The 27,845-nt window shown below is 40.5% G+C and overlaps 1 protein-coding gene across 1 annotated transcript; it reads left to right on the top strand.

Annotated features, from left to right (window-relative positions):
• ACTR6 (actin related protein 6) lies at nucleotides 1–27,774 on the top strand. Its single transcript, XM_049782836.1, has 11 exons — nucleotides 1–128; nucleotides 3,180–3,297; nucleotides 3,800–3,868; nucleotides 6,013–6,136; nucleotides 10,639–10,774; nucleotides 10,860–10,916; nucleotides 15,989–16,087; nucleotides 16,179–16,257; nucleotides 23,572–23,743; nucleotides 26,360–26,498; nucleotides 27,636–27,774. The coding sequence occupies exons 1-11, from the start codon at nucleotides 61–63 to the stop codon at nucleotides 27,763–27,765; spliced, it is 1,191 nt and encodes a 396-aa protein (XP_049638793.1). The 5' UTR covers nucleotides 1–60; the 3' UTR covers nucleotides 27,766–27,774.
• Nucleotides 27,775–27,845: the final 71 nt, after the last annotated feature.

Here is a 27,845-nt window from a genome sequence, read left to right on the forward strand (position 1 = left end):
AACGCCCGCCCCGGAAGGCCGGAAGAGGAAGCGCAGCCCGGCGGGGTGGCTGCGGCAAAAATGGCAACGTTAGTTCTGGATAATGGAGCCTACAACGCCAAAATCGGCTACAGCCATGAGAACGTCTCGTAAGTGCGCTCGCTGCGTCGGGAACAAAGCGTTCACGGACTCTCTCTCGTACTTTCACACTCTGCGCTGCGTCCTGGGATGCAATTTTACTCCGAACTGCAATGATGCTAAAAGCAATCTTGATGACTTTTTCTTTTCTTTCTTCCTTCCTTCCTTCCTTCCTTCCTTCCTTCCTTCCTTCCTTCCTTCCTTCCTTCCTTCCTTCCTTCCTTCTTTCTTTCTTCCTTCCTTCTCTTTCTTTCTTTCTTTCTTTCTTTCTTTCTTTCTTTCTTTCTTTCTTTCTTTCTTTCTTTCTTTCTTTCTTTCTTTCTTTCTTTCTTTCTTTTCTTCCTTCTTTCTCTTTCTTTCTTTCTTTCTTTCTTTCTTTCTTTCTTTCTTTCTTTCTTTCTTTCTTTCTTTCTTTCTTTCTTTCTTTCTTCCTTCCTTCCTTCCTTCCTTCCTTCTCTCCCTCCCACCCTCCCTTCCTTCCTTCCCTCCTTTCCTTCCCTCCCTTCCTTCCTTCCTTCCCTCCCTTCCTCCCTCCCTCCTGGGACCATATGGGATGCCGGCATTCGAGCCATCATCCGCCCTGGATCAACTGCTTGCAAGACAAACACCCTACCACTGTGCTATCTCTGCGACCCTCCTCTTTTCTCTCTAAAGGCTTTGGGGCCATACACGGAGGTCTTTGGGAATTCCAGACTTGGTGTTCTGGGATGGGGTTGAAGACTGGATCTCCTATTCGTTCAGGACTATCCAGTGATATCCAGGGCTTATGAATGGGGCTCCATGGCCATCTCTCTGCCCCTGGGGCTGGAAACTGTAAAGGGTTTGTACCTTTGGAGAAGTGCTCATTGATAGATCTGGTTGTTGGAATGCATTAAATAGCAGTCATAAAATGTATATTCTTTTTTCTTTTGACTTGGTTTAGTTTTTGGGCCACACCTGGAGGTGCTCGGGGTTTACTCTTGACTTTTATGCTCAGGGATCATTCATGGTGGTGTTCTGGGATGCTGAGGATCAAACTTAGGTTAGCTGTGTGCAAGGCAACTTCCCTTCAGCCACCTACCTGTGTTACTCAAGCATATGCTTGGGAGAATGAGCCTCCCACAAGCATTCTGGAAATCCACTTGTTGGAACTGGCCCAACAGCCAAGCTCGATGGGAGCCTTGGACTCAGACTGGAGTAAGGAATTGATCTTTGCAGGATGAAACAGTCAATCCCAACAGTTGCCCAGGCTTTCTAGCATCCTTACCTTCCTTCACAGAAAAGATTTCAGGAGGAGAGGAATAGGGAAATAAAATAGCCTTAAAGAAATATGAAGGAAGAGAGAGAAGGAAAGAGAGGAAGGGACAGTAATAAGAAACCAAGGTAGAGGGTGAGAGCTAGAGTAAGAGAGAGAATGAGAGGGGGGGGGGAGAGAGGAGAGAGAGGGGAATGAGAGAGGGGGGGAGAAGGAGAGGGAGATAGGAAGAGGGAGAGGGAGAGGGAGAGGGAGACGGAGAGAAGGACAGTGGTCTAGACATAGTTTGCTGGGAAAGGAACTTGCATGCATTTGACCCTGGTTCCATTCCTGGCACCATAAATCAAAATCAATATAACAAAAAAGAGCAAGAGATGGGGCTGGAGCAATAGCACATAGGGCGTTTGTCTTGCATGTAGCTAATCCAAGACAGACCATGTTTCGAATCCCAGCATCTCATATGGTCCCCCTCCCACCCCTCATGCCTGGCAAGAGCAATTTCTTTTTTTTAATATAATTATTTATTTAAGCACCATGATTACAAGCCATTACAAGCGTGTTCGTAGTTGGGTTTCAGTCATAAACATTACCCCCCCTTCACCAGTGCAACATTCCCACCACCAATGCCCCCCTCCTCTCACATCCTGCCTATATCGTGATAGGCATTCTACCTCTCTCATTCATTAGCACTGTCATGCTTGTGCAGGAGCGATTTCTGAGCGCAGAGCCAGGAGTAACCCAAGCGCCGCTGGATATGGCCAGAAACAAATAAAGCAAAAAAAGAGCAAGAGAGAGCAAGATAGTTTGTTGAGAGTGAGAGAGCAAGAGTTAGAAAGAGAGCAATAGCAAAACAGACCAAGTTGAGGCAAGAGAGAATTAGGGGGTGAATCTAAGAAAGAGTAAAAGACTGAGAAAGAACGTGAGCAAGAAAGTGAGTGAGAGAAACCCAAAAAAAGTGAGAGTTGCTGGTGACTCAGTAAAGTGAGAGTTGCTGGTGACTCAGTAAAGTGGGGAGCAAGAGTGGTAAACTTGAGAAAACGGTGATTTTCCTCTCTTCTCCACCCAGTTCGGCCACCAGAGCTCTGGGAAATGCCTAGCTTGTAAATGCTAGTCAGAACTGCTAGTCTGCTAAGAACACTTACATAGTGCACATGCCAGGCATCAAGTTGAGCCTGAGATCACTTGTTCTGCATCACATTGCCGGGGATGGTCCCTGCTCATAGGGAATGATTCCTCTGGAAGCTTTGGACTCAGGCTGGAATGGGGACTTGATCTTTGCAGGAAAGGAAAGTCATACCTAATCAATCACAGGAATTCTGGGTTTATTACCTTCTCTCATAGAAAAGAATTTCAGAGGGAGGCAAAATGTGGAAGCTAGGTTTTTATTTTTTATTGAAACTTGTTCAGATAGACAAGAGGGGAGAGAAATTTGAAGATGTATGAGTTTAAGAAAGGACCTGAGCTTCTCCAGAGAGGAAAGCATAGACAAGCAAGAGAGATAAGTATTCAAAGTAAAATGTGTGGGGCCAGAGAGATAGCACAGCAGTAGGGCAATTTTCCTTGCAAGCAGCTGATTCAGGATGTACTGTGGTTCGAATCTCGGCATCCTATGTGGTCCCCTGTGCCTACCAGCAGCGATTTCTGAGCACAGAGCCAGGAGTAATTCTGAGTGCCACTGGGTGTGACCCAAAAACAAACAAAAAACGTTGGACATGTGGAGTGTGGGGAGTTTGAACCCTGTCTGACATGGAAGGTAAGTGTCCTACCAGCTATACTATTGCTTCGTCTCCAGTAATTGTATTCTTTTTTTTTTCTTTTTTTTTTTTAGGGTTATTCCTAACTGTCAGTTCAGATCAAAAACAGCACGTCTTAAAACTTTTACTGCTAACCAGATAGATGAAATAAAAGATCCTTCTGGCCTGTTTTACATCCTTCCTTTTCAGAAGGTAACACAATCATATGTCATCTCTAGCATTATAGACAAAAGTAAAGATAGATACTTTAATGCATATATTATTTTTCACGTTTGAAACCACTTATAGATTGCATAGGTAAAAGTATTTCAATTTTCACTAATATTTTACTGAATTTAAGTTGTCAAGTTAAAAAGAAATGACCATGATTTAATTGTGGATTCTGAATTTTACTTGTTTATGTTAAAGATAGATGAGTTGAGTACATCACATCTCATATAAGGATAGAAAGGCATCACTTCATATTGGCATGTCTATTGATGAGTTTGTTACTATTAATTTGTTATTTAAATTAAAATATATATGCTCGGTTAATTTATTTGAAATTCAAACAGTTACTTCTGGGGAAAGCATTCAGTGATTATTGCATATAAATTTGACTTTTAAAAATTACTCAAATAGAACTTTTTTTAGATGTTGACTTTTATTTTACTCAAATATCTTGAGTAATGAAATTTCTTTACAAAATTTTTAGGGTTACTTGGTGAATTGGGATGTTCAAAGACAAGTGTGGGATTACCTTTTTGGAAAAGAAATGTATCAGGTAACAAATTACAGTATGTATTCAAATTTCTATTTCCATGTCTTATTCAAATGAAAAATTGAACTTATATTTTAAGGTTTATAAATTTTTTTTTTTTTTTTTTTTTTTTTTGGTTTTTGGGCCACACCCTGTGATGCTCAGGGGTTACTCCTGGCTATGCGCTCAGAAGTTGCTCCTGGCTTCTTGGGGGACCATATGGGATGCCGGGGGATCGAACCGTGGTCCGTCCTAGGCTAGCGCAGGCACCTTACCTCCAGCGCCACCGCCCGGCCCCAAGGTTTATAAAGTTTTAAATATATTTTTAGTAATACTTTTTTTTTTGTTTTTCTAGTACATACTTAAGTCAATCAACTGTTCCTGGCTCTGAATTTTTTATATTAAATAAATGCAAATGATTATATCATTTTAGAATGATACTGACTATTGAGATTTTTCTTTTCTGAAGGCTTTTTGCATCTGATTTCCTGTGTAATTAGATTACTTAATCTTATTTTCACTTTCACAATAAAATATTTTTACATATTTACCACCGCCCCTCCCAAAAATAAAATAATGTGTAAGAGAAAAAAACAAAACAACGTGTTAGAGAGAATTACATAAAGTTTTCTCACCCTAATACACCTTTTTGGGTGGGGGTTTGGGCAACATCCTATCTTGACTTGTGCTCAGGGATAATTCCTGGGAGGCTTGGAGGACCTTGTGGGGTTCCGGGGTCACCTTATACACTTTACTATCTGTCCCTTCACCTCACCTTTTTAAACAACAAAATAACAATATTATAAGTCATTGCTTTTAGCTAATTATTCCAAACATTTTAAACTACTATTTTATTTATATTACCATTAAAAGAGTTAAAATTGGATTGGATAATACTCAGGGTGCATGAATTCTGTAACTAAGACATTCCATTCCATTCTTTTCTCTTTTTTTGTTTGTTTTGAGTTTGGGGGCCACAACCAGCAGTGCTGAGGGGTTACTCCTTTATCTGGACTCAGAAATCATTCCTAGAAGGCTCGGGGGGACCCTATGGGATGCTGGAGATTGAGCCCAGGTCTGCCGCATGCAAGGCAAATGCCCTACTCACTGTGCTATTCCTCTGGCCAACAATTAGAATTCCTGGGAGCAATTCCTAGCCATGTCACAGATAATTATATGATCTTTGGTAACTTATTCAATTCTGTGCCTCATTTTGCTCAACTGTTGCTTATTTATTTTTATTTTGGAGCCATATCTAACTGTGTTTGGAGCTGACTTCTGGTTCTGTAAGTCTGTTCATTTAGTAATAGAAGTGTTTATAATTCTGGGATTGGAGCGATAATATAGTGATAGGGCATTTGCATTGTAGGCAGTCAGTCTGGGTTTGATCTTTGGCACCCCACAAGATCCCCTGAACACTGCTAGGAGTAATCTCCGAATTCAGAGCCAGGAGTAGGCCCTAAACACTAATAAGTATGGCACAATTTTTTTAAAAAAAGTGTTGGGGGTGGGGCCCGGAGAGATAGCACAGCGGCGTTTGCCTTGCAAGCAGCCGATCCAGGACCAAAGGTGGTTGGTTCGAATCCCGGTGTCCCATATGGTCCCCCGTGCCTGCCAGGAGCTATTTCTGAGCGGACAGCCAGGAGCAACCCCTGAGCACCGTCGGGTGTGACCCAAAAACCAAAAAAAAAAAAAAAAAAAGTGTTGGGGGGAGAAAAAGAAGTGTTTATGGGGTCAGAGTGGTGGTGCAGTAGTAGGGTGTTTGCCTTGCATGCAGCTGACCTAGGACGGAATGCAGTTTGATTTTCTGGCGTCCCATATGGTCCCCCAAGCCAGGAGCGATTTCTTTATTTGTTTGTTTGTTTTTTGGGTCACACCCGGCGGTGCTCAGGGGTTACTCCTGGTCTACACTCAGAAATCGCTCCTGGCAGGCTCGGGGGACCAAATGGGATGCCGAGATTCAAACCACTGTCCTGCATGCGTGGCGAATGCCTTGCCTCCATGCTATCTCTCCAGCCCCATCAGGAGCGATTTCTGAGCGCATAACCAGGAGTAACCCCTGAGTGTAAGTGGGTGTGGCTCAAAAACAAACAAACAAAAAACCCATGTTTATACTTTTAACTCTATACTTTAAAAAACTTTAAGGATTCTTTTTTCCTCTCTGATAGGTTGATTTTATAGATACGAATATTATCATCACAGAACCATATTTTAACTTCACTTCAATTCAAGAATCAATGAATGAAATCCTGTTTGAAGAATACCAATTTCAGGCAGTATTAAGAGTGAATGGTGAGTTTAAAAGTTTTGATTGAAAAAAAAAGTTTTGATTGAAATAGATTATTTGAATATGGATAAAAAGCATTTAAAATTCCAGAATATTGGGTGGCATTCTTTTAGAGTTGAAGGAGAGAAAACATAATATTTATTATCATTATAATCATTAGTATAATTCTGATTTTAGGGTGATTTACAGCATGGTGCTTTGGGGCCCATACAAAGTTTGTGTTAAGACCTTTGAGCTTTTTCCCTGCCCCTACAAGATGGGACTTGAAAATTAAATGACCCTGGAGCCGGAGAGATAGCATGGGGGTAGAGAGTTTGCCTTTGCAGAAGGTCGATGGTTCGAATCCTGGCATCCCATATGGTTCTCCTAAGCCAGGAGTGATTTCTGAGTTATAGCCAGGAGTAACCCCTGAACATCACTGTGTGTGGCCTAAGAAAAAGAAAATTAAATGACACTTTGAGATAATCTTTTTTCTTTTTTTTTTTTTTTTTGGTTTTTGGTTTTTGGGTCACACCCGGCGATGCTCAGGGGTTACTCCTGGTTGTCTGCTCAGAAATAGCTCCTAGCAGGCACGGGGGACCATATGGGACACCTGGATTCAAACCAACCACCTTTGGTCCTGGATCAGCTGCTTGCAAGGAAAACGCCGCTGCGCTATCTCTCCAGGCCCCCTTTGAGATAATCTAATGAGACTTGTTTTAATTAGTATATTTTTATGTGATAGTGTTTTATAGTATGACAATTCTTTCTAATGAAGTTATTATCTGTCACTGTTGTGTTTATTGTTCAGATTTTGGGGAGCTTTAGGGAAAAATCTAGCACTACTTAGAGCTTATTCCTAGCTCTGTGCTCAGGGATTATTCCTTGAATACTTGGCAGACCATAGGGATGCTGGAGTTTGAACCCAGATCAGCATGTGCAAGTAAAATGACCTACACACAGTACTGTTGCTCTGGCTCTGTTTATTGTTCATGTTTAAGGTTTTTGTTTGTTTGTTTTTGAATTCTACCCCAGCAGTACTTGAGTTTATTCTGATTCTGTGTTATGGGTCGCTCTTGGTGGTGTTTAAGGAAACATGTGATTCCAATAATTGCCCCCATACCTCTGGCATGCAAAGCTTTGTATAATATTTCCTCAAGCTACCTCTATGACTCCAACTACTATTGTGATTTTTTTTTTGGGGGGGGTGGGCCATACCCAGCGATGCTCAGGGATATTCCTGGCTCTATGTTCAGAAATCACTCCTGGCAGGCTTGGGAGACCATATGGGATACTGGGGATCAAACTTGCGTCCATCCCAGGTCTGTCGCATGTAAAGGAAATGCCCTACCTCTGTGCTATCACTTTGGCTCCAAATTGTGATTTTTGTAATTTAAATAATGCCAATAGCTCCAGTTAGCAAGATAAAGAAAAATCGTTCTAAACATCTAACAGCAGGTGGTTTGTTGAAAACAAATAATACCAGGTGTTCATGTGCAGTGATATTATTTAGAAATTTGTTTTTCTTTTTTTTTTTTTGGTTTCTGGGCCATACCTGGTAATGCTCAGGGGTCACTCCTGGCTATGTGCTCAGAAATTGCTCCTGGCTTGGGGGACCATATGGGACACAGGGAATCAAACCCAGGTCTGTTCTGGGTCAGCGGCATACAAGACAAACACCCTCCCGCTGTGCTATTGCTCCAGCTTCTATTTAGAAATTTAGCTGGCTAGATTTTTTTTTTTTTAACTGCATGTTTAAATTTATTTATTTTTTTTTCTTCATATTTTTTTTTATTTTAATTATGACAACAAAGATGTAAAGAAGAGGACAGGGTAAAGTTACAGTGGAAGCCCAATCACCCATAAACAGCATTCTCAGTAGTCCCATCGATGATGTCCCAGCCTTGAACTTTCAGCCAAAGAGCATTTAGAAAAACAAAACTGAACCCATGTACAGTACAATTACTTGTCCCTCAGATCCCCAGTTGTAGTACATACTATTTCTTAGCAGCACACAATATAATCTAAAGACATTATACTTATGTAGCTCCTTAAACATTGAGGGCAAAGTACATTTCTCTAGTTCCATGTACATACTACCTAGTTTAAGTTAACCTCAAAAGTTTTAGTGGCTTGTTTTTCTTAAGGGTTGGAGTCAAGGGAACATAGTAAAAAATGGTATTCAAGTGGCATTTGTTTGCATAGGCCCACCAAAACATAAGGGACATGGAAAGACAAATTATGGTCTAAATACAAGGAGACCCTAACCCTGAAGTTTCCTGGCACAGGATTGACTCTAGGCTCCAGGCAAATTAGTTTGTTCAATTCAAGTCATCCTCTGTAGTGGCAATACACCTCCATTCCTCACATAGTCTCTGTTGTTGGTATCATGCTTCTGTATTAAAGATCCTGGAGTCTGCATGTCCCATATTGCAGTCAGGATGGTGCATAGCATCCTCTCGTTTCACCTCCCACTTAAGGGGCACTAGAGAGAACCATGTCCTGTAGAGCAGGTCATTGTTGCTATCAAGTCTTCTCGGTGGAAACGGAAGTCTCTTTATAAGAGGTCGATGTCAGACCCTTGGTAGTGTCTTTCCTGGTAGAGGACTGCTTCCCGCTGTTGTTCTAAAAGACCTTGGATGTTTCGTAGATAGCTTGCCTGGTTCCGGCGTGTATGGAGGATGCCCATTCTTCTGAAGCCTGTGCCAGTTCATTATATCAATGTTCAGGGTGTAAGGTACATTGTACTGAGATTTATTAGATAAGAACTTATCTGTATGTATTTTTTTTCCCATTTTAATGTGTCTATGCAAACAGGGATCAATGCCATGGGGCATTATTGGTGCATCTAAAGGCAATAGGGACAAGACCAGAAATTTCCATGACATAGTTCAATCATAGGCATCAAACTGAGGGACAGTTCCACCAACAATCCTTACTTAACAGCTTACAAAGAAAAGATAAGATGAAAAGTGAATAGAAACATCATGGTAGAAGAATATATACAGAGTTACATCAGTTAAAGAAAATACCCATAAAATATTCAAAAGATATGTGTTCAATTTGTGTCCTTCTAAATAGTTCTGGGATTTGTTAGATATACTGTATGTCTTAGATTAGAGATAAGAACTATGTGTTACTGAAGTTAAAGAAGGGTAAATCGGGGGTACTGAAGGTTGGAAGGAGCAAATGTTCAAGGTTTGCAAAATGTAGACTGGTATGAGATTACCAGTGACAAACTGATATAGCTGAGCCCCTCTCTGCCACCCACCAGATCCAGCTCCACCCCCTAAGCCCAACCCTAGGCCAGTGTCCCGGTCTGGCCTGGTTAGCTGGCTAGATTTAAGTCCTCGTCAGATGCAGCAGTACCTGGTGCACTTTAATGGTCAGGAACATCTTTAAGACAGTATTCAGTGTGTAGAATAAAAAAAAAAATAAAAAGGACAATATTCAGTGTCAAGGATTATTTTCCTATGAGGGACTATCTGGCAATATCTGGAGATGTTTTTTCTGGAATTAAAATGCACACAAAGGAGAGAGTATAGCGAGAAGGGCATTTGCCTTGCATGCAACCAGTCCACATTCAGTTCCCGCTCATTCAATTCCAGAGCCGGCATCGTGCATGGTCCACCATTAATTTTTTTTTTTTAAGATTTTTGGGATATACCTGGCAGCACTCAGAAGTTACTATTGGCTCTGTGCTCAGAAATCACTCGTGGTAGGTTTAGGTGATCATATGGGAATCCAGGGATTGAACCCAGGTCAGTCACGGGTTTGCCACATGCAAGGCAAACACTTTACCCATAGTGCTATAGCTCCAGCCCCAGCCAGGAGTGTAGAGCCAGGAGCAGTTCTTGAGCATTTCTGGTTTTTTCCCCCAAAACAAAACAAAAACAAAAAAACAAAAACAAACCAGTCAAACACATGTATTCACGAGAATGGTGCCCAACTTGATAAAAGCTTTAAACTATCACACGAACATTTACTTTTATAAAGTGTTCACAAAATCTTAAAAATCATGCTCACCACAGCAAAAAGAGCTGTTGTTTTGAAGCTTTAGTACTGTGAAGAACTTATAAATTTTAGAGATTCTTTTTTGGGAGGATGGAGGATACTTGAAGGTGATCAGGGATTACTCCTGGCTTTGTACTAAGGAATCACTCCTGGAGATGCTTTGGGGACTATATGGGATTCTGGGAATTGAACTTGGGTTGGCCATGTGCAAGGCAAGTTCCTTTACTGCTATACTATTGCTCGGTACCATGAAGATTCTTTTATGCTAGTGCTCAGCATCTGTTCCTGTCTCTATGGTTAGGAGTAACTCCTGGCTGTACTGGCGGACCATATATATAATGCTGGGAATTTAAACTGGCATCAGCCACATACAAGGGAATTATGTTACTTCTTATACTATCTTACTGGCCCTTGAATATTTTTTTAAATAGTTTTTTCTCTGTTACTGATTGCTGCATTTATTTATTGCTTTAATTATCATATTATATTTAATTTTTGAAACTTTTTTCACTAGCTGGGGCCCTCAGTGCACATAGATACTTCCGGGATAATCCTTCTGAACTATGCTGCATCATTGTAGATAGTGGATACTCCTTTACACATATCGTTCCTTATTGTAGAAGTAAAAAGAAAAAAGAAGCCATTATTCGGTGAGTTGCATTTCATTGTGTTGTTTCTTCAGATAAAACTGAGTAAATGTGCGACAGCTATTCAAATTTAAATTCTTTTTTTCAGGATAAATGTTGGGGGAAAACTTCTAACAAATCATCTAAAGGAGATCATATCTTACAGGTAATAAATACTTCACTATGGTTCTTTGGGAGGATGTGGGCTTGCAGTAAAAAAAATTTTTTTTTATTTTGGCATTTGGCCAATTCCCAGTGGTGCTTAGGGAATACTTTTGATCTATCCTTTAATTCTCAGGCAGATTATATAGTGCTAGAGATTGAATTCAGGTTTTCTGTGTGCAAAGCATGTGCTCAGTCCACTGAGCTTCCTCTCTGACCCCAGCAAGTTAAAATTATCCTTTACTAGGGGGCCAAAGTGATAGCACAGTGGGTAAGATGCTTACTTTGCACATGACAGACATGCATTTGCTGTCTACACTCCATATGATTCCCAGAGCCCATCAGGAGTAATCTTTGAGAACACAACAGTAGTAAGCCTTGAGTAAAACCAGCTGTGGTTCAAAACACAAAAAAAGTAATAATTATTTAGAAAGGTCAAGAAGGTAATGTAAAGAGCTGGAGCACATGCTTTGCCTGTGAGATACATGGGTTTCTTCTCTACCACACTATAGTTTCCCTCACATCATGGGAGCAAACCCCAAGAACTACTAAATCAAACCAAAACAAAATGATTTCATACTTTTAGTTGTAACTTCAGATGGAAATTTCTTTTTACTGCTTAAAAGATAACAATACATATAGAAGTACTAATGACTTTCAATTTGAAAAGCATTCTATCATATAAAATATTTGTGTTCATAACAAAGACTTCCACATTCTAGGAAGTTTAATGCACTTATTTTATTTATTTATTTATTTTGGTTTTTGGACCACATTCGGTAACGCTCAGGGGTTACTCCTGGCTATGCGCTCAGAAATCGCTCCTGGCTTGGGGATCATATGGGATGCTGGGGATCAAACCCAGGTTCGTCCTGGAATAACCATTTGCAAGGCAAACGCCCTACCACTGTGTTTTTGCTCCAGCCCCGATGCACTTATATTTGATCATCTGCATTCCATATAGTTTAGCCTGCCAGGAGTGGATCCTGATCATGAAACAAAAACAAAATAAATAAATTATAAAATATGGAAACTGGGACCGGAGTGATAGCACAGTGTTAAGGCATGCCTTGCACAGGACCAACACAGGATGGACTCCAGTTCTAATCCCGGCATCCCATATGGTCCCTCGAGCCTGCCAGGAGCAACTTCAATGTGCAGAGTCAGGAGTAAGCCCTGAGCGTCGCTGGGTGTGTCCCAAATAAAATAAAATAAAATAAAATGTGGAAACTGAGAGATAGTACAGGCCGAGGCTCTTGTCTGGTATCTGGAGCACTTACATTCAGTTAATTTCCAGCATCACAAGGTCCCCTGTGATAATAATAATAATTCCTGAGCCCAGAGCTGGGACTGGCCCCTAATCATCATCAGGAGTAGTTTGACCTTATTTCAAAATAAAGAAATAAAATTATGAAATGTGGGCCAGAGGGGCCAGAGAGATAGCATGGAGGTAGGGTGTTTGCCTTGCATGCAGAAGGATGGTGGTTCGAATCCCGGCATCCCATATGGTTCTCCAAGCCTGCCAAGAGCGATTTATGAGCGTCGAGCCAGGAGTAACTCCTGAGCGCTGCCAGGTGTGACCCAAAAACCAAAAAAAAAAAAGAACATTCTGTCTATTGCTTATTGGCCAATAATTTTTTAATTATTTTACTTTATTTAAACATGATGGTTTATAAAGTTGCTCCTAATACATTTATTTCTAGTGTTCTAGGTTTCAACATCTATCCTACTACCAGTGCAACATACTCTCCATCATTGTTCCGAGTTTTCTATCTACCTCTATGCCTGCCCTCTTTGCAGGCATGAAATAATTTACTTTTATACTGTTTGTTACTACTAAATGGTAATGGAATTATTGAAAAAAAACTTTCAGTAAAAAAAAATTTGTGAAAATTGTTCTGTTTCATTAAGGGTCATTAAGTCATTGTCAGAAGGCTTACTAAGCTGTTTTGTTGCTTATTGAGCATTCAGTATTACTGGTTTTATTTGTTGACCATATGTGGCTTCTGTGCTACTTTGACGTTTGATTTGGTGCTTTCATACCGGGGTGTCAGCATTGTAAAATTTGGAGGATCACATGGCTATAACTGCTGCTGTGCACTTAAATAATTCTAGGATATGTGGAACTGAACTAATGAGCTGGCATGGTGGCAGCTGTGGGTTGTGTCTGGCTGCTGGGGTTTCCAGAAGTTCAGAAGGTTAAAGGGAGGCTTCCTGCCCTCACACCTGAGAAGACCCAGAGTTCTCATTCCCTGAACTGGTGTTTTGGTGGGTAGGTGTCTGAACAGCAGAGATTAGTGGAAAAATTAGTGAAATCAGGTCATTAGTGTAGCATTGATTGTTGGGTGTGGATGCAGCTGCTGAGTCTTAGCAGGGCTAGGACTTGACCGGCTCCCTCCGACCAGAGCACGACAGAGTTTTCAGCTGCTAGACTGGTGTATCCATGAATATTATCAGCTTGGCTTAAGTCTCTTTTGAGAATATGACTCTGTGGAGCTGGGCCAATGAGCTGACTTGGAAGGATATGGGACATGTCTGAGGTTACTGGGGCTTCAGGAAGTCAAGAGGGGTGAGGGGAGGCTGGCTGTGTATTGTTGGATACTTTGAAATAACTTTCCTGGCAAATCATTTGGCAGTATATCAAGCTACTAACATATTCTCTTAAAGTATGAATAAATAATGTGATAGAGATATAGATCAAATGACTCAGATTTCATTATGAATTATAGAGCATGCTAAGGAATCTTCTTGGCCCAAGACTATATTTTTAGCATACACATAGTATAAGAAAATGAAAAAAAAAAACAAAAAGAAAATGTATTTAAGGGGGATGGAGAGATAGACAGGGTTGCGTCTGAATACAGAACCAGAAATAGCACTCAGTCGCCAACCCCCAATCAAAGAAAAAAATGTAGGTAATGACTGAGAGATAACGTAAGAGGCTAAGAGATAAAGTATGCTTTGCATATAAAAGCTTAGGTTAGTTCTTTGCCCCACCAAAGAAAACTGTATGTAATAATTGAGGAGATAGTTCAGGATTAAGGGCATGCATGCTCAGGTTAGTTTTCAGGCATCATCTGCTCTCCTGAGCACTATCAGCCAGGTGTCTTCCCCCACCCTCAATAAAAAGAATAAAACAACAAAATGAAGTTCATTGAACTGTTTAATATATAAACTGCAGAATATATTTTTTCTGTAGAAAATAGTAAAAATGATAATATCCCAAGCTAGCCCAATTAAACCAAAGAGTAGATGAACTATATGTTCAAAATAGAGTTTGAGGAGCTGGAGAGATAGCACAGTGATAGGGTGTTTGCCTTGCACATAACTGGTTCAGGATGGATGGTGGTTTGAATGCTGGCATCCCATATGGTCCTCCGAGCCTGTCAGGAGCGATTTCTTTTTTAAAAAAACTATTAAATTGATTGGTTTTTGGGCTACAACTAGTGGTGCTCATTGGTTACTCCTGGCTCCTGGCAAGCTGGAAGACCATATGGGATGCCGGGAATCAACCTGATCCCTCCCGGGTCAGACACATGCAAGGCATACACCCTACTCCTGTACTATCTCTCTGGCTCAAGGAGCGGTATATATATATATAGTTTGGATTATGGCATCCCAGAGAAACTTTAGCTTCATCTATTGAAAACGGTTTTATTATCTATTTATTTACACTCGATTTGTGCCTGGTGCCTTTTCTTTTTTTGTGGGTTGGATTTGAACCATACCTGGCATACTTAGAATTTACTATTGCTCAGTGCTTAAAGATCATTTCTGGGAGGGTTCAGGGGACCACATATGGGGTGCCTGGAATATTTGGATTTCCCATGCTTCCTAACTGTTGTTCAATCTCTCCAGACTCCTGAATAGTGTGTGTGTGTGTGTGTGTGTGTGTGTGTGTGTGTGTGTGTGTGTGTGTGTGTGTGTGTGTTGGCTTGTTTGTTTTATTTCCTTTTGTTTGGTAACCACATCTGGTAGTGCTCAGGACTTACCTTACTCTGTGCTTAGAATCACTCCTGGCATTGCTCAGGGACCATATATAGATAGTCCCATGAATCAGACTCAAGTTGGTTGTGTGCAAGCCAAGAACCTTAACTTCTTTTCTTTTCTTTTTCTTTTTTTTTTTTTGGTTTTTGGGCCACACTCACCAGTGCTCAGGGGTTACTCCTGGCTGTCTGCTCAGAAATAGCTCCTGGCAGGCACGGGAGACCATATGGGACACCGAGATTCAAACCAACCACCTTTGGTCCTGGATCGGCTGCTTGCAAGGCAAACACCGCTGTGCTATCTCTCTGGGCCCTTAACTTCTTTTCTATCTTCACTAATGATTATTTTTCTTTATGCTAATTCTACATTAAGTTTTATTGTGTCCTTTCAGAAAAATAATATTTTTTTTCGGGGCTGCTCAGGGTTACTCCCCACATAGTGCTTTGAGGACTATGTGGTGTCAGAGTGTAAACACATGTTTCTGAATGCAAAACATATGTTATGGCCCATTAATTTCGCTCTCACTTGCCCAGAAAAAATTTTTACTTATTTTTTTTGTTTGGTTGACTTTTTTGGGGGGGTGGGGGCACACCTGGCGGTGCTCAGGGGTTACTTCTGGCTTTGCACTTAGAAATCACTCCTGGCAGGCTCAGGGGACCATTGGGGATACTAAAAATTGAACCCAGGTCCATCCTGGGTCAGCTGCATGCAAGGCAAACACCTTACTATGCTCTCTCTCTGGACTCTTTGGTTGACATTTGGCCACATGCAGTGGTACTCAGGGCTTACTCTGGTTCTGTGCTCAGGGATTACTCCTGATGGGTATTACTCCTCAGGTAATCTTGATCCTGAAGCTTGAACTCAAGTCAGCTGCATGTAAGGCAAATACCATACCACTGTACTATTTCTCTTGCCATGAAAAAAAGGATTTATTTGAAGATATGGTTTGGGCCACATTGGGCATTTCTCTGCGGCTACTTCTTGATTCTGTGCTTAGGGATATCTTCTGGTGATGCTCTGGGGACTATATGTGGTACAGATATATCAACACATACATATATACACACATAACAATTTTTTCTTTTTTAGGCAGCTACATGTTATGGATGAAACACATGTTATTAACCAAGTGAAAGAAGATGTGTGCTATGTGTCTCAGGATTTTTATAGAGACATGGATATTGCAAAGTATGTATAATAGACAAGAATGGGAAGATAGATTACTACCTAATACTATAACTAGTCAAAATATTTTATAATTCTTTATTTTGTTTTCTAGGTTGAAAGGAGAAGAAAATACAGTAATGATAGACTATGTTTTACCTGATTTCAGTACAATTAAAAAGGGCTTTTGTAAGGTAATTTTATGTATTTATTTTTCCAGCCCATCCCCTTGGTAAAGTAATTTTATTCTTTTTGGGCCATATCCAGTGGTGCTCAGAGTTTACTCTTGGCTATGTGCTCAGAAATTACTCCTGCCAGCCTCAGGGGACCAGGTGGGATGCTGGGGATTGAACCTGATTGGCTATGTTCAAGGTAAACACCCTATCCTCTGTGCTATCATTCCACCTCATAGTAAGGCAACTTAAAAACATTTCAGAGAATTTTCAAGTGACTTCCTCAGATTTGAGATGTCACACATCTAGCTAGGTTTGGTGGAATCTTTTGTAGTTGTTGCTGGCTGGCTGGCTGACTGGAGACCATTTCATCAACACAAGTGTGCCAACGATGAGTATCTCACTAAAGGTATTTAAAAAAATAACTCAATTGATAGCACATAGAGTGAGTCTGGAGACAGGAATATCATTTCCTGTGTTATGGTTAGTCTTTTCTGTTCACTTAACCAGTTAGCTTAAATCCAGAGAAAAGTAAGTTATTTGCATCTTGTGAAAATTATTGATATAAGTAACTCAAAGTTAATTCGGGTTACTCTTGTTCAATCTCAAATGATCAGGTTACGTTGATAAGGGAAAAATTAAAAAAACACTTTCAAATGATCTAGAACTAATTTGAATGTCAAAATGAAGTAAATTCTCTTTACCTTAATTTATCTTAATTTTTTTTTGGACCACACCTAGTGGATAGATATGCCATTACTTTTTTTTGTTTTGTTTTGTTTTGGGGCTGTACTCGACGCTCAGGTGTTTATTCCTGGCTCTGTGCTCAGAAATTGCCCGTCTTGAAATCCCCCTGTCTTTGACGGACCATATAGGATCAAACCGAGGTCTGTGCTGGGTCAGCCGTGTGAAAGGCAAACACCCTGCCTCTGTGCTGTTGCTCCAGCCCTTCATTTCTTTTTTTTTTTTTTTTTTGGTTTTTTTGGGCCACACCCGTTTGATGCTCAGGGGTTACTCCTGGCTATGTGCTCAGAAATCGCCCCTGGCTTGGGGGGACCATATGGGACGCCAGGGGATCGAACCGTGGTCCTTCCTTGGCTAGCGCTTGCAAGGCAGACACCTTACCTCCAGCGCCACCTACCCGGCCCCAGCCCTTCATTTCTAAGATCTGAATTAAGGAAAGAGACCAACTCATGTGTGATCCCCAGCATCCAAATGGCCTCCCATGCACCACCAGGAGTAATACCTGAGTGAAGAGTCAGGATTAATCCCTGAGTATTGCTGGGTGTGACCTAAAAACAAAAAAACAAAGAATTAGGGAGAGAATAGGAAGCACAAGTGCTACCTAGGATATTAAAGGTGTGTTTTCTTTCCTTTACACCTTCGAGAAAAGCCCAGGAAACTACTATAAACATATAGACTTTTTTTTTATGCACATTTAATCATCTGGCTCTGTGCTTGAGTGTTATTCCTGGTGAGATGGGTGAGGATTGAATCCAGGGTGTGTGTACAAAGCCAGTGTCTTACACCCTTAGACTATTTCTCTTGCCCCACATTTGATCATTGGAATGTATTATAGCTCATTTAAATAAAAGAAACAAATTACCTTATGGAGGATTTACTTTTTCACTCATAGGTTGAGGATTGTGTGTAAGGTGAAGCTTGTTTCCTGCTTTACCTCTTCTCTGGCCTTCACATCTCCTTTCCATTGAGTAGATGTACCACAATTTTTTCTTCTTAGACTGGTTTTGCCAGATAGTTTACCAGAATGTTAATTTGAAACTTATTTCAAAGATAATGGTTAATCCTGTCAATTAATGTTAAAATTTATGGCTCATTCATAATACATGGTAAATTCTATGTATACCTTAATTTTTAAGGTTTAGAAAGTTGGGGCCGGAGAGATAGCATGGACGTAAGGCATTTGCCTTGCATGCAGAAAGATGGTGGTTCGAATCTCGGCATCCCATATGGTTCCCCGAGCCTGCCAGGAGCGATTTCTGAGCACAGAACCAGAAGTAAACCCTGAGTGCTGCTGGGTGTAACACTCCCCCCCGCCCCCCCAAAAAAGAATATTTCTGAATCATTTTAAAAGTTTTAACTTTGATTTTCTAGAAACAATGATTGGAAATAGAAATAATGATAATGCTTATAACATTGTTATGATTGCTGCTGATTGAAATTCCAGTTTTATGTCTTTTCAGAAAGAGGATACCTACCTACTAAATGAATAATGTACTTGACTGACCTAAATTAAGAAAATTGCTCTCCTAATTAAAGATTACTACTTTCTTGAGAATGGTTGTAATTTAAACTGATTATTTCTATAATGACATCAAGACAAAATTTTGAGCACTGGGCATTAATCATTGCCCTACATTGACGAAAATAGCAACTCCCAGCAGCCCTTTATTTCATTTCACTATGTCTAAACAAAATTCTTTTTAGAATTGTATTATTAAGAAATAAACTACTTGTGGTCCCAGATCATTTATTAACTATGAATGGCCTTAGAGCTAGCAAGCATTCTATCATCTAATTCTAGCTCTTTTCTCTTGTGAGATTTTTGATCTTGGCTCAATCACATGATCTACTTATAAAGTAAAATCATGCCTGTGAACTAGATCAATGTTCTTCAATCTTTTATACTTATCAACCAGCCTGAATCTGCATACTGATTCACTGACCTGCAGTTTTAACCACCACAAGTAGATCAGTGGCTTTTTTTCTCTTTTACTGTCTGTGACAAATGGTTAAAGGCCACTCAACTAGATAATTTTTTATATTCTGTGAAGTTTAGTGAACTGAAAGTTGTTTTTTGTTTGTTTGTTTTTGGTTTTGTTTGTTGCTGTTGTTTTTGTTTTTGAGCCAGTGTTCAGGGGTTACTCCCTGCTCTGCACTCAGAAATCGCTCCTGGCAGGCTCTCTAGAGACTATATGGATACTAGGAATTGAACCTCTGTTGGTCCTGGGTTGGCTGCATGCAAGGCAAACGCCCTACTGCTGTGTTCTCTCTCTGGCCTCTGAACTGAAAGTTTTTGTTTGGTTTTGGTTTTGTGCCACACCCAGTAATGTTTGGCTTTTTCTTTTCTTTGTACTCTGGAACTATTCTTTTTTTTTTTTTTTTTTTTTTTTTGGTTTTTGGGCCACATCCAGCGGTGCTCAGGGGTTACTCCTGGCTGTCTGCTCAGAAATAGCTCCTGGCAGGCATGGGGGACTATATGGGACACCGGGATTCAAACCAACCACCTTTGGTCCTGGATCGGCTGCTTGCAAGGCAAACACCACTGTGCTATCTCTCCGGGCACTGGAACTATTCTTGACTATATTATGGTTCTTGGGGATTGAATCCAGGGTAGCTTCATACAAGGCAAGTGCCCTGCTCACTGTACTATTGCTTCAGACCTTGTGAACTGAAAATTCTAATTATGCAATGGTCTCAACCTATTTTTAATTTTGACATTAATCTTTAGTCATTATCACACTTTTTAGTCAGTATCACTTTTAATAAATTTTTATATTTACAGAAATATTTCTTTTTGTTTGTTTGTTTGTAGTCATACCTGGCTGTGCTCAAAGATCATTCCTGGTGGTCTCAGGAGATCATATGGGATGCTGGGAATCAAATGCAGATTGACCATATGCAAGGCTTATAGCCTTACCTGCTGTACTATATCTCTGCCTCCCTAGAAAATGTTTTTTATTTTCCCATGAAAAATGACATGTTTATAGAAGAGTAATATTCTTTCTGTTATTTAACAGTAATTTAATATAATTAGTAATTTATAGTTTCCATGTTCTTCCTAGAGTATTGTGCTTTATAGATTTTTATTTTGGGGGTCTTTGGGGCTACACTCAGCAGTAGCAGTGCTCAGGGGCCATTCCTGGCTCTATGCTCAGGAATGACTCCTACTGGTGCTTGGGAAACAATATGCAGTGCTCAGAATTGAACAAGCAAAGCCTCTGTACTTTCTAGCCAACTCCAGGGTTTTATTTTATTTTGTTTTGTTTTGGACCATTCCTGGCTATGCTTAGGGATTATTTCTGGTATGGTTCAGAGAACCATATGTGGTATCAAGGTAATCTTTTGTTTGTCAAGCACTTTACTCATTGTACTTCATCTTTGGCCACATCCAACCTCAAGAGAGGGGTGTGCGTTTTTTAGTAAGGTGCTGAGCATTGTATTTTCAAATGTTAGAAGTTGGAATCATTCTTATCCAGTAGAAGAAATATGTTTTATGTGTATTGTTTGACAGATGAAAGGACTTAGCCCCATTGCTCTATTATTATTATTATTATTATTTTGGTTTTTCGGTTATACCTGGCTTTGTTCAGTGGTTACTACTAGCTCTGCATTCAGAAGTCACTCCTGGCAGGCTTGGGGGAGCATATGGAATGCCAGGAATCGAACCCAGGTTTGTCCTGGGTTGGCCGTGTGCAGAGCAAATGCCCTACTACTGTGCTGTCTCTCCCGCCCTCCATTGTATTGTTAATAAAAGTGAAATATGCTAGGGTACATGTGATGGTTCAGTGGAATAGTATCTATAAAAATGGGCTCTTCTAGATCAAAGATAGAATATGTGAGGGTGAGCAGTTTTTTTTGTTTTGTTTTGTTTTGTTTTGTTTTTGGGCCACACCCGGCGGTACTCAGGGGTTACTCCTGGCTGTCTACTCAGAAATAGCTCCTGGCAGGCACAGGGGACCATATGGGACACCGGGATTCGAACCAACCACCTTTGGTCCTGGATCAGCTGCTTGCAAGGCAAACGCCGCTGTGCTATCTCTCCGGGTCCGAGGGTGAGCAGTTTTGACTACAAAGGATAAAGCAGGGTGCTGATAGGGGCTGGATGCCTAGTACGCTGTTGACTCAGGTTCAATCCCTGGCATCCTATATCCATGATGGCGAACCTATGGCACGCGTGCCAGCAGTGGCATGAAGGCCTTGCAGCTAGCATGCGGGAAGGTCTGCAATTAAGATATGCGGCGCATATAAAAAAGGTTTAATTGACGTGCTGGCACTTTTGAGGAAATTCTTTGGTTTTTTGTGGCAGTTTGGTCACTCGGCTCAGAAAGGTTAGCCATCACTGTGGTCCCTGAGTACCATCAGAAGTCATTCCTTAGCACAGAGCCAGGAGTATCTCTTCAGCATCACTGGGTGTGATCAAAAATGAAACCAAAAGTATAGCAGGATGCTGTTAGAGATTATAGAGATAGAAAAGCAGAACATTTTATTTGGGAGTCAGAAAAAACCTCTGAGGAAACTTAAATTTTAACAGAGTGGATAAAATTATATTAAATAGACATCTATGATTTTTATCTATGATATTCTTTAACTTAAAATATAATTTAACTTGGGGCTGGAGAGATAGCATGAATGTAGGGTGTTTGCCTTGCATGCAGAAGGATGGTGGTTCGAATCCCAGCATTCCATATGGTTCCCTGAGCCTGCCAGTACTGATTTCTTAGCATAGAGCCAGGAGTAACCCCTGAGCACTGCCAGATGTGACCCTCCCCCCAGAAAAATTTATATAAAATTTAACTTAAGCTAATTTTATACTTGCAAAAAAAATTGGGATCACTGTTAATGGGAAGAAAACAACACATGTAAGCCAAGTGAAATAAATGTAACTAATTTTATAAAAGCGGATGATCCTTTATTTATTTTGGGGGGGGGGCTTTACTTCATTGTCCCCAGGGGCTACTCCCAACTCAGTGTGGTTCTTCTAAATTGCCAAAAATGTGGGGCCGGCAAGGTGGTGCTAGAGGCAGGGTGTCTGCCTTGCCAGGGCTAGCCTAGGACAGACCGCAGTTCGATCCCCCGGCGGCCCATACAGTCCTCCAAGCCAGGAGCGACTTCTGAGCGCATAGCCAGGAGTAACCTCTGAGCATCACTGGGTGTGGCCCAAAAACCAAAAGAAAAGAACAAACATGTTTTTGTTAGCCTTTTGAGATTATCTCTCCAGCCTCAAAAGCTGATGATTCTTAGTGAAATGGAGAAAATTCATTATCTTAATGATACAGGATGTTTTAGAAGGGATTATTTTTGCTGACTTTACCACTCAGCTTATAGAGTTAGATAGATTAGTAGAAACTATATAAATAATTTCAAAGATAAAGTTCATAAAATTACTTTTAATTATTTGGAAACTGATTTGTTGTTGTTGTTGTTGTTGGGTGGGGTGGGTAGGGTTTGGATCATAGCTGGCTGTGCTCAGTGACTACTGCTGGGTAGTGGGGACCTCTCCTGGGGATGTTTAGGGTTCTGTGTGGTGACTGGAATCAAGCCCGGGCTTTCTTCATTGGAGCTCAGCCTCCCTTTTGAGCCATTTCCCAGCCTCAGAAATTGATTTCTAATAGAGTTTGGATAAATAGTGAAGAAATATGGCACTGAGGAGATAGTAAAGGAGGTAAAGCACTACCTTGCATGTGGCCATCCCCAGTTTAATTCCGAAGCAACAGCTAAGGTTCTCTGAACACCATCATGAATGATTCTGAGCTCAGAGACAGGAATAGACCTGAAAACCATTGTGTATGGCCTAAACAACTGCACCCTCACAGTAGTGAAGAAATATGAATTAAAAGCATTTTTTTATACAAAGGGAAAGAGGAAGTCTTAATTAACTAGAACCATAGTTTCCAATGAATATATAAAAAGTTAATGTCATAGAAACATAAGGGTTTTTTTTACATAGAAAGTGTTCTTTATTTTGAAATCGAAATTATTTGTTCCCCTTGTTTCTCTTTTTTTCTTTCTTTGAAACAAAACGATTTTGGGGGGAAGGGAGCTGGGTTTTGGGGGTATGCCAAGCGTGCTCAATGCTTATTCTTGTCTCTGCTCAAGGCATATGTGATTTCCAGGAGTGAATCTGTGTGGCTACAGCAAGGGAAGTACTATATCTGCTGTACAATATCTCCAGACCCCAAAGATCTTAAAATGTGTGAAATAAGACACTGCACCTTTGGGAGAACAGCTGTATTAAGTCAGTATTTACTTGTGGCTTAAGCCATACCTTTCTGGCTTTTGAGACTCCTGAAACTTTAGAGAACATGGCTAATGTATTAATATGACATGTGATTAATCACAACTAGTCATTTGAATAATAGATAATAGAGTTTTTTTGTTTATTTTGTTTTGGGGCCACATCTGGTGATGCTCAGGGGTTACTCCTGATTCTGCACTCAGGAATCACTCCTGGCAGGCTAGGGGACCGTATGGGATACTGGGGTTGAACCCTGATCAGCCAGATAAGGCAAGTACCCTACTCACTGTACTATTGCTCTGGCCCCAGGAATTAGAGAATAGAACTTAAGTGTTTTTATCTTATTTTTCTTTAAGCCAAGGGAGGAGATGGTACTTAGTGGAAAATATAAATCTGGAGAACAAATACTTCGCCTGGCCAATGAGAGATTTGCTGTTCCAGAAATACTCTTTAACCCTTCTGATATTGGAATTCAAGAAATGGGAATCCCAGAAGCTGTTGTCTATTCAATTCAGAACTTACCTGAAGGTACATAAATGAAGTACTGAAGTATAATGATATTTTGTGTTTGTTTTTTGGACCACATCCAGTGGTGCTCAGGGGTTACTCCTGGCTCTGCACTCAAAAATCACTCCTGGTAGGCTCCAGGGACCATATTGGTTGCTGGGAATTGACCCAGGGTTGGCTGCGTGCAAGGCAACACCCTACCTGCTGTGCTAGCACTCTGGCGCCTTGAAATGTAATGATATTTTTAAAAACCATAATTTTTGTAAATGAGAAATCAACTGTTTCTTAGTTTCAGCAAATAGCAAAGATTATATCTGCATAGATTTTCAGATCTACTAACATACTTGAATCTTAATCTTAGATTATGGTTTTTGTTTTGCTTTTTTTGGGGGGTCATACCTAATTGTTCAGGGCTTAGACCTGGTTCTGCACTCGGAAGCACTCCTGATGGAGCTCAGGTAACCATATGGGATGCTGTGGATTGAATTTAGGTTGTCTGTGTGGAAAGCAAGTGTCCTATCCATTGTACTATTACTTTGGCCCCTAGATAATTTTTCTATATGGAAAGTCACACTATAGGTTGTTTAAACTTGAGCAAATTCATCTTTCCATGAGCATTAAGTTATTTTGTATCCATTTTTGAGAAGTTTTGATTTAACCCAAATTTGCACAGATTAGATATTTTTTAGCTTTTTTTTTTAATTATATCTGGACAAATATATTTTATTTTATTTTATTTTGCTTTTGGAGCTCTACCCAGCAGCACTCAGAGGTTACTTCTGGCTCTGTGCTCAGAAATGTTTGATCCCTAGCATCCTATATGGTCCCCCAAGCCTGCCAGGGATCAAATCCAGAGCAGCCATGTACAAGGCAAATGCTCTACCCGCTGTGCTATTGCTCCGACCCCTAATAATGAGATTGAAGTATGGGATTCACAGTGATGGCTGAGTTCTCCTTAAGCATGAATTAAATAATGTTCTAGAGTTTTATAGTTTTTTTTTTTGGCCATATTCAGTGACACTCAGGAGTTACTCCTGGCTATGTGCTCAGAAATTGATCCTGGTAGGCTTGGGGTACCATAAAAGATGCAAGGGATCGAACCCAGGTCAGTCCTGGGTCAGCTGCATGCAAGGCAAACACCCTACCACTGTGCTATTGCTCTGGCCCCAGAGTTTTATAGTATTTTTAATATCTGAAATGTATTCCAATAATTTTCAAGTATATAGGCAGTGGAGAAAATTTAGGGCATACTATTTCCTTTGTTCCCACTTCAAAGGACAAAAATAGGAAAAGAAAGCCATGATGCTCTCACCTTAATTCTTTCACAACTATTTAATATTTCATATTAATTTGACATAATAAAGTTATAATCATGCATATAACTTAGAAAACATTTTGTACTCCATTGCTTTAATGTTGTATCCTGAATGGTATTAGTTACAAGGATCTCTGTCTTATTTTGTGAACAAAAGCTTAGATTGGATCACCAACACTTACTAGCTTCTGATAGATTTCCCAGTGGTGCTTATGAGGCTTTGAATACCTGCTAACCACATGACACCTAGAATATACCAGTCATGTAATTTTAATGAATATAGGACATAAGGTCCATTTGTTGTTATTATTATAGATTTGAATATTTTTCAGTATCAAATATACAGTAAATCTCTATGTATCGTAAGATCATGTTGAAATTTAGAATCTAATTTGAAATGACCTGAAGGACATCTTTTACATTCTTACATAAAATAAGTTTTCAAACATTAGCCTACAATTGCTGGCTTTTTTAGCCTACACTTGTTCAGCTCTTTTTTTGTTTATTTGTTTGTTTGTTTGTTTTGTTTTGGGGCCATACCCGGCAGTGCTCAGGGGTTATTCCTGGCTCTATACTCAGAAATCGCTCCTAGCAGGCTGGGGGGACCATATGTGATGCTGGGATTTGAACCACCATCCTTCTGCATACAAGGCAAATGCCCTATCTCCATGCTATCTCTTCGGCCCCAGTTCAGATCTAATTTTACTTTTTTTTTTGGGAGGGGCCACACCTTGCGACACTCAGGGGTTACTCCTGGCTCTGTGCTTAGAAATCGCTCAAGGGACCCTGTAGGATACCTGGAATCGAGCCCAGGTCTGTCCGGATCTGCAGCCTGCAAGGCAAACGCCTGTCGCTGTGCTATCACTCCGGCCCTGTTGTTCAGCTCTTTTATCCAACTTTTCTTTGTATGAGCTATGAAGTTGTATTTTACTGTATTTAATGTATGTAATGTATATTAATGGTTAATGTATTACAAAATATTATTAATTATTATTTATTTTAAAAGTTTTACAACCAGGGCCCGGAGAGATAGCACAGCGGCGTTTGCCTTGCAAGCAGCTGATCCAGGACCAAAGGTGGTTGGTTCGAATCCTGGTGTCCCATATGGTCCCCTGTGCCTGCCAGGAGCTATTTCTGAGCAGACAGCCAGGAGTAACCCCCAGCACCGCCGGGTGTGGCCCAAAAACCAAAAACAAAAAAAAAGTTTTACAACCAATGTATATAATCCGTAATTGTTTTACTTTCTTGTCTTTTTAGAAATATAAGTGAACAGATTTTAATGTTTTCTTCCCTTTCTCCATTATTATTATTTTTTTTTAAAGAAATGCAGCCACATTTTTTTAAGAACATCGTCTTAACAGGAGGAAATTCCCTTTTCCCAGGATTTAGGGATCGTGTGTATTCAGAAGTTCGATGTCTTACTCCAACAGATTATGATGTCTCGGTAGTGCTGCCTGAAAAGTAAGTGTTACCTTATATAGAAACAAAGCACAGAAACCATTTATTTGTTTTTTTGTTTTTTTGTTTTTTTTTTTTTAATGGGGGATATGGTTACTCAGCACACAGTGTGCTCTAGAGACCCAGGCCCTTCCACTTCATCTCAGCTGACTTGGCCAGTTGGTAAATGCTGGGCTGTGGAAGAGCATAGAATCAGAAGATGGAGGCGTTGCCTGCACTGGACTCTGATTGGATTCCTGCACACCATGGTCTCTTGGCATTCTGGGTGTGTAGGCCTGAAGGCCCCTAGTACCACCATAAGTGGCCGTTGAGGCCCCAAAGCACTGCTGGGTTTACTGGGTTAAAACAGCATCACACCAGCATCACACCCTTAGTTGGCCTGGTTACCTTAGTACTGCTGAAGGCTTCCCACTGAAAAAGATCATAATATACTAAGTACATGTATAGGTGTGGGTGTGGGGAGGGGGGCACACCTGACAGGGCTTAAGGGTTACTCCTGGCCCTATGATTTAGGGATCACTTTTGAACTGCTCAGGGGAGTATGTGGTAGTACTGGATCAAATCTGGGCCTCTTGTATGCCAAGCACATACTTAGCCTGCTGATCTACTATCTGTACCCCTAATACTACATCTTATTATGGAAGTGAGGTTGGGGGGCACACTTGCTGGTGCTTATCAACCATTCCTGACTGTGCTCAGGAGTAAGCCTGGTGGTTTGCAGGGGAACATATGTGGTATTGGTAGTACTCCAGTTTTATCCTATATTATTATTGCCCTATATTATCTCTCTAGCCCCTAACACTGCATTTTAAATTCAGGGCCTGGGGGAGAAAAACAACACTTAAGTTGCCAGAGATGGTGGTATGCACCACCGTGAGATCACTCCCAGCACTGCATGGCCCATGGGCACTGCTAGAAAGGGACTTCCTATGCTAATTCCCCAAATCAAGATGATCAAATAAACAAAAACCACTTATAGCCAAGATAACTTTCTTATTTTGTGTAGTCCATATAAAGCTTTATTTTAAATCTAAAATGATTATGTTATTAAGTTTGTTAAAGACTGACATACGAATATTCACTATTCTGAGTATTTTGTTTTTGAAAAATCATCTAGCTTCATTTTCTCTTTATTTTTAGCCCGATTACTTACGCTTGGGAAGGTGGAAAACTGATCTCAGAAAATGATGATTTTGAAGATATGGTGGTCACAAGAGAAGATTATGAAGAAAATGGACATAGCATCTGTGAAGAGAAATTTGATATTTAAGAAACATTTCTGTCAGGCTGGAGAGATAGCACAGCCGTAGGGTATTTGCTTTGCACGTGGCTGACTCTAGACTGACTGGA

Source organism: Suncus etruscus, chromosome 11, assembly GCF_024139225.1.
Source record: "Suncus etruscus isolate mSunEtr1 chromosome 11, mSunEtr1.pri.cur, whole genome shotgun sequence".
NCBI lineage: Eukaryota > Metazoa > Chordata > Mammalia > Eulipotyphla > Soricidae > Suncus > Suncus etruscus.

Bases quoted from the DNA above. Each gene is read 5' to 3' on its own strand.
- ACTR6 (XM_049782836.1), top strand. From the start codon at position 61: ATGGCAACGTTAGTTCTGGATAATGGAGCCTACAACGCCAAAATCGGC. The intron at 3,298-3,799 runs GTAACACAATCA...CAAAATTTTTAG, and splicing joins ACATCCTTCCTTTTCAGAAG to GGTTACTTGGTGAATTGGGA. The intron at 16,258-23,571 runs GTAATTTTATGT...TTTTTCTTTAAG, and splicing joins TTAAAAAGGGCTTTTGTAAG to CCAAGGGAGGAGATGGTACT.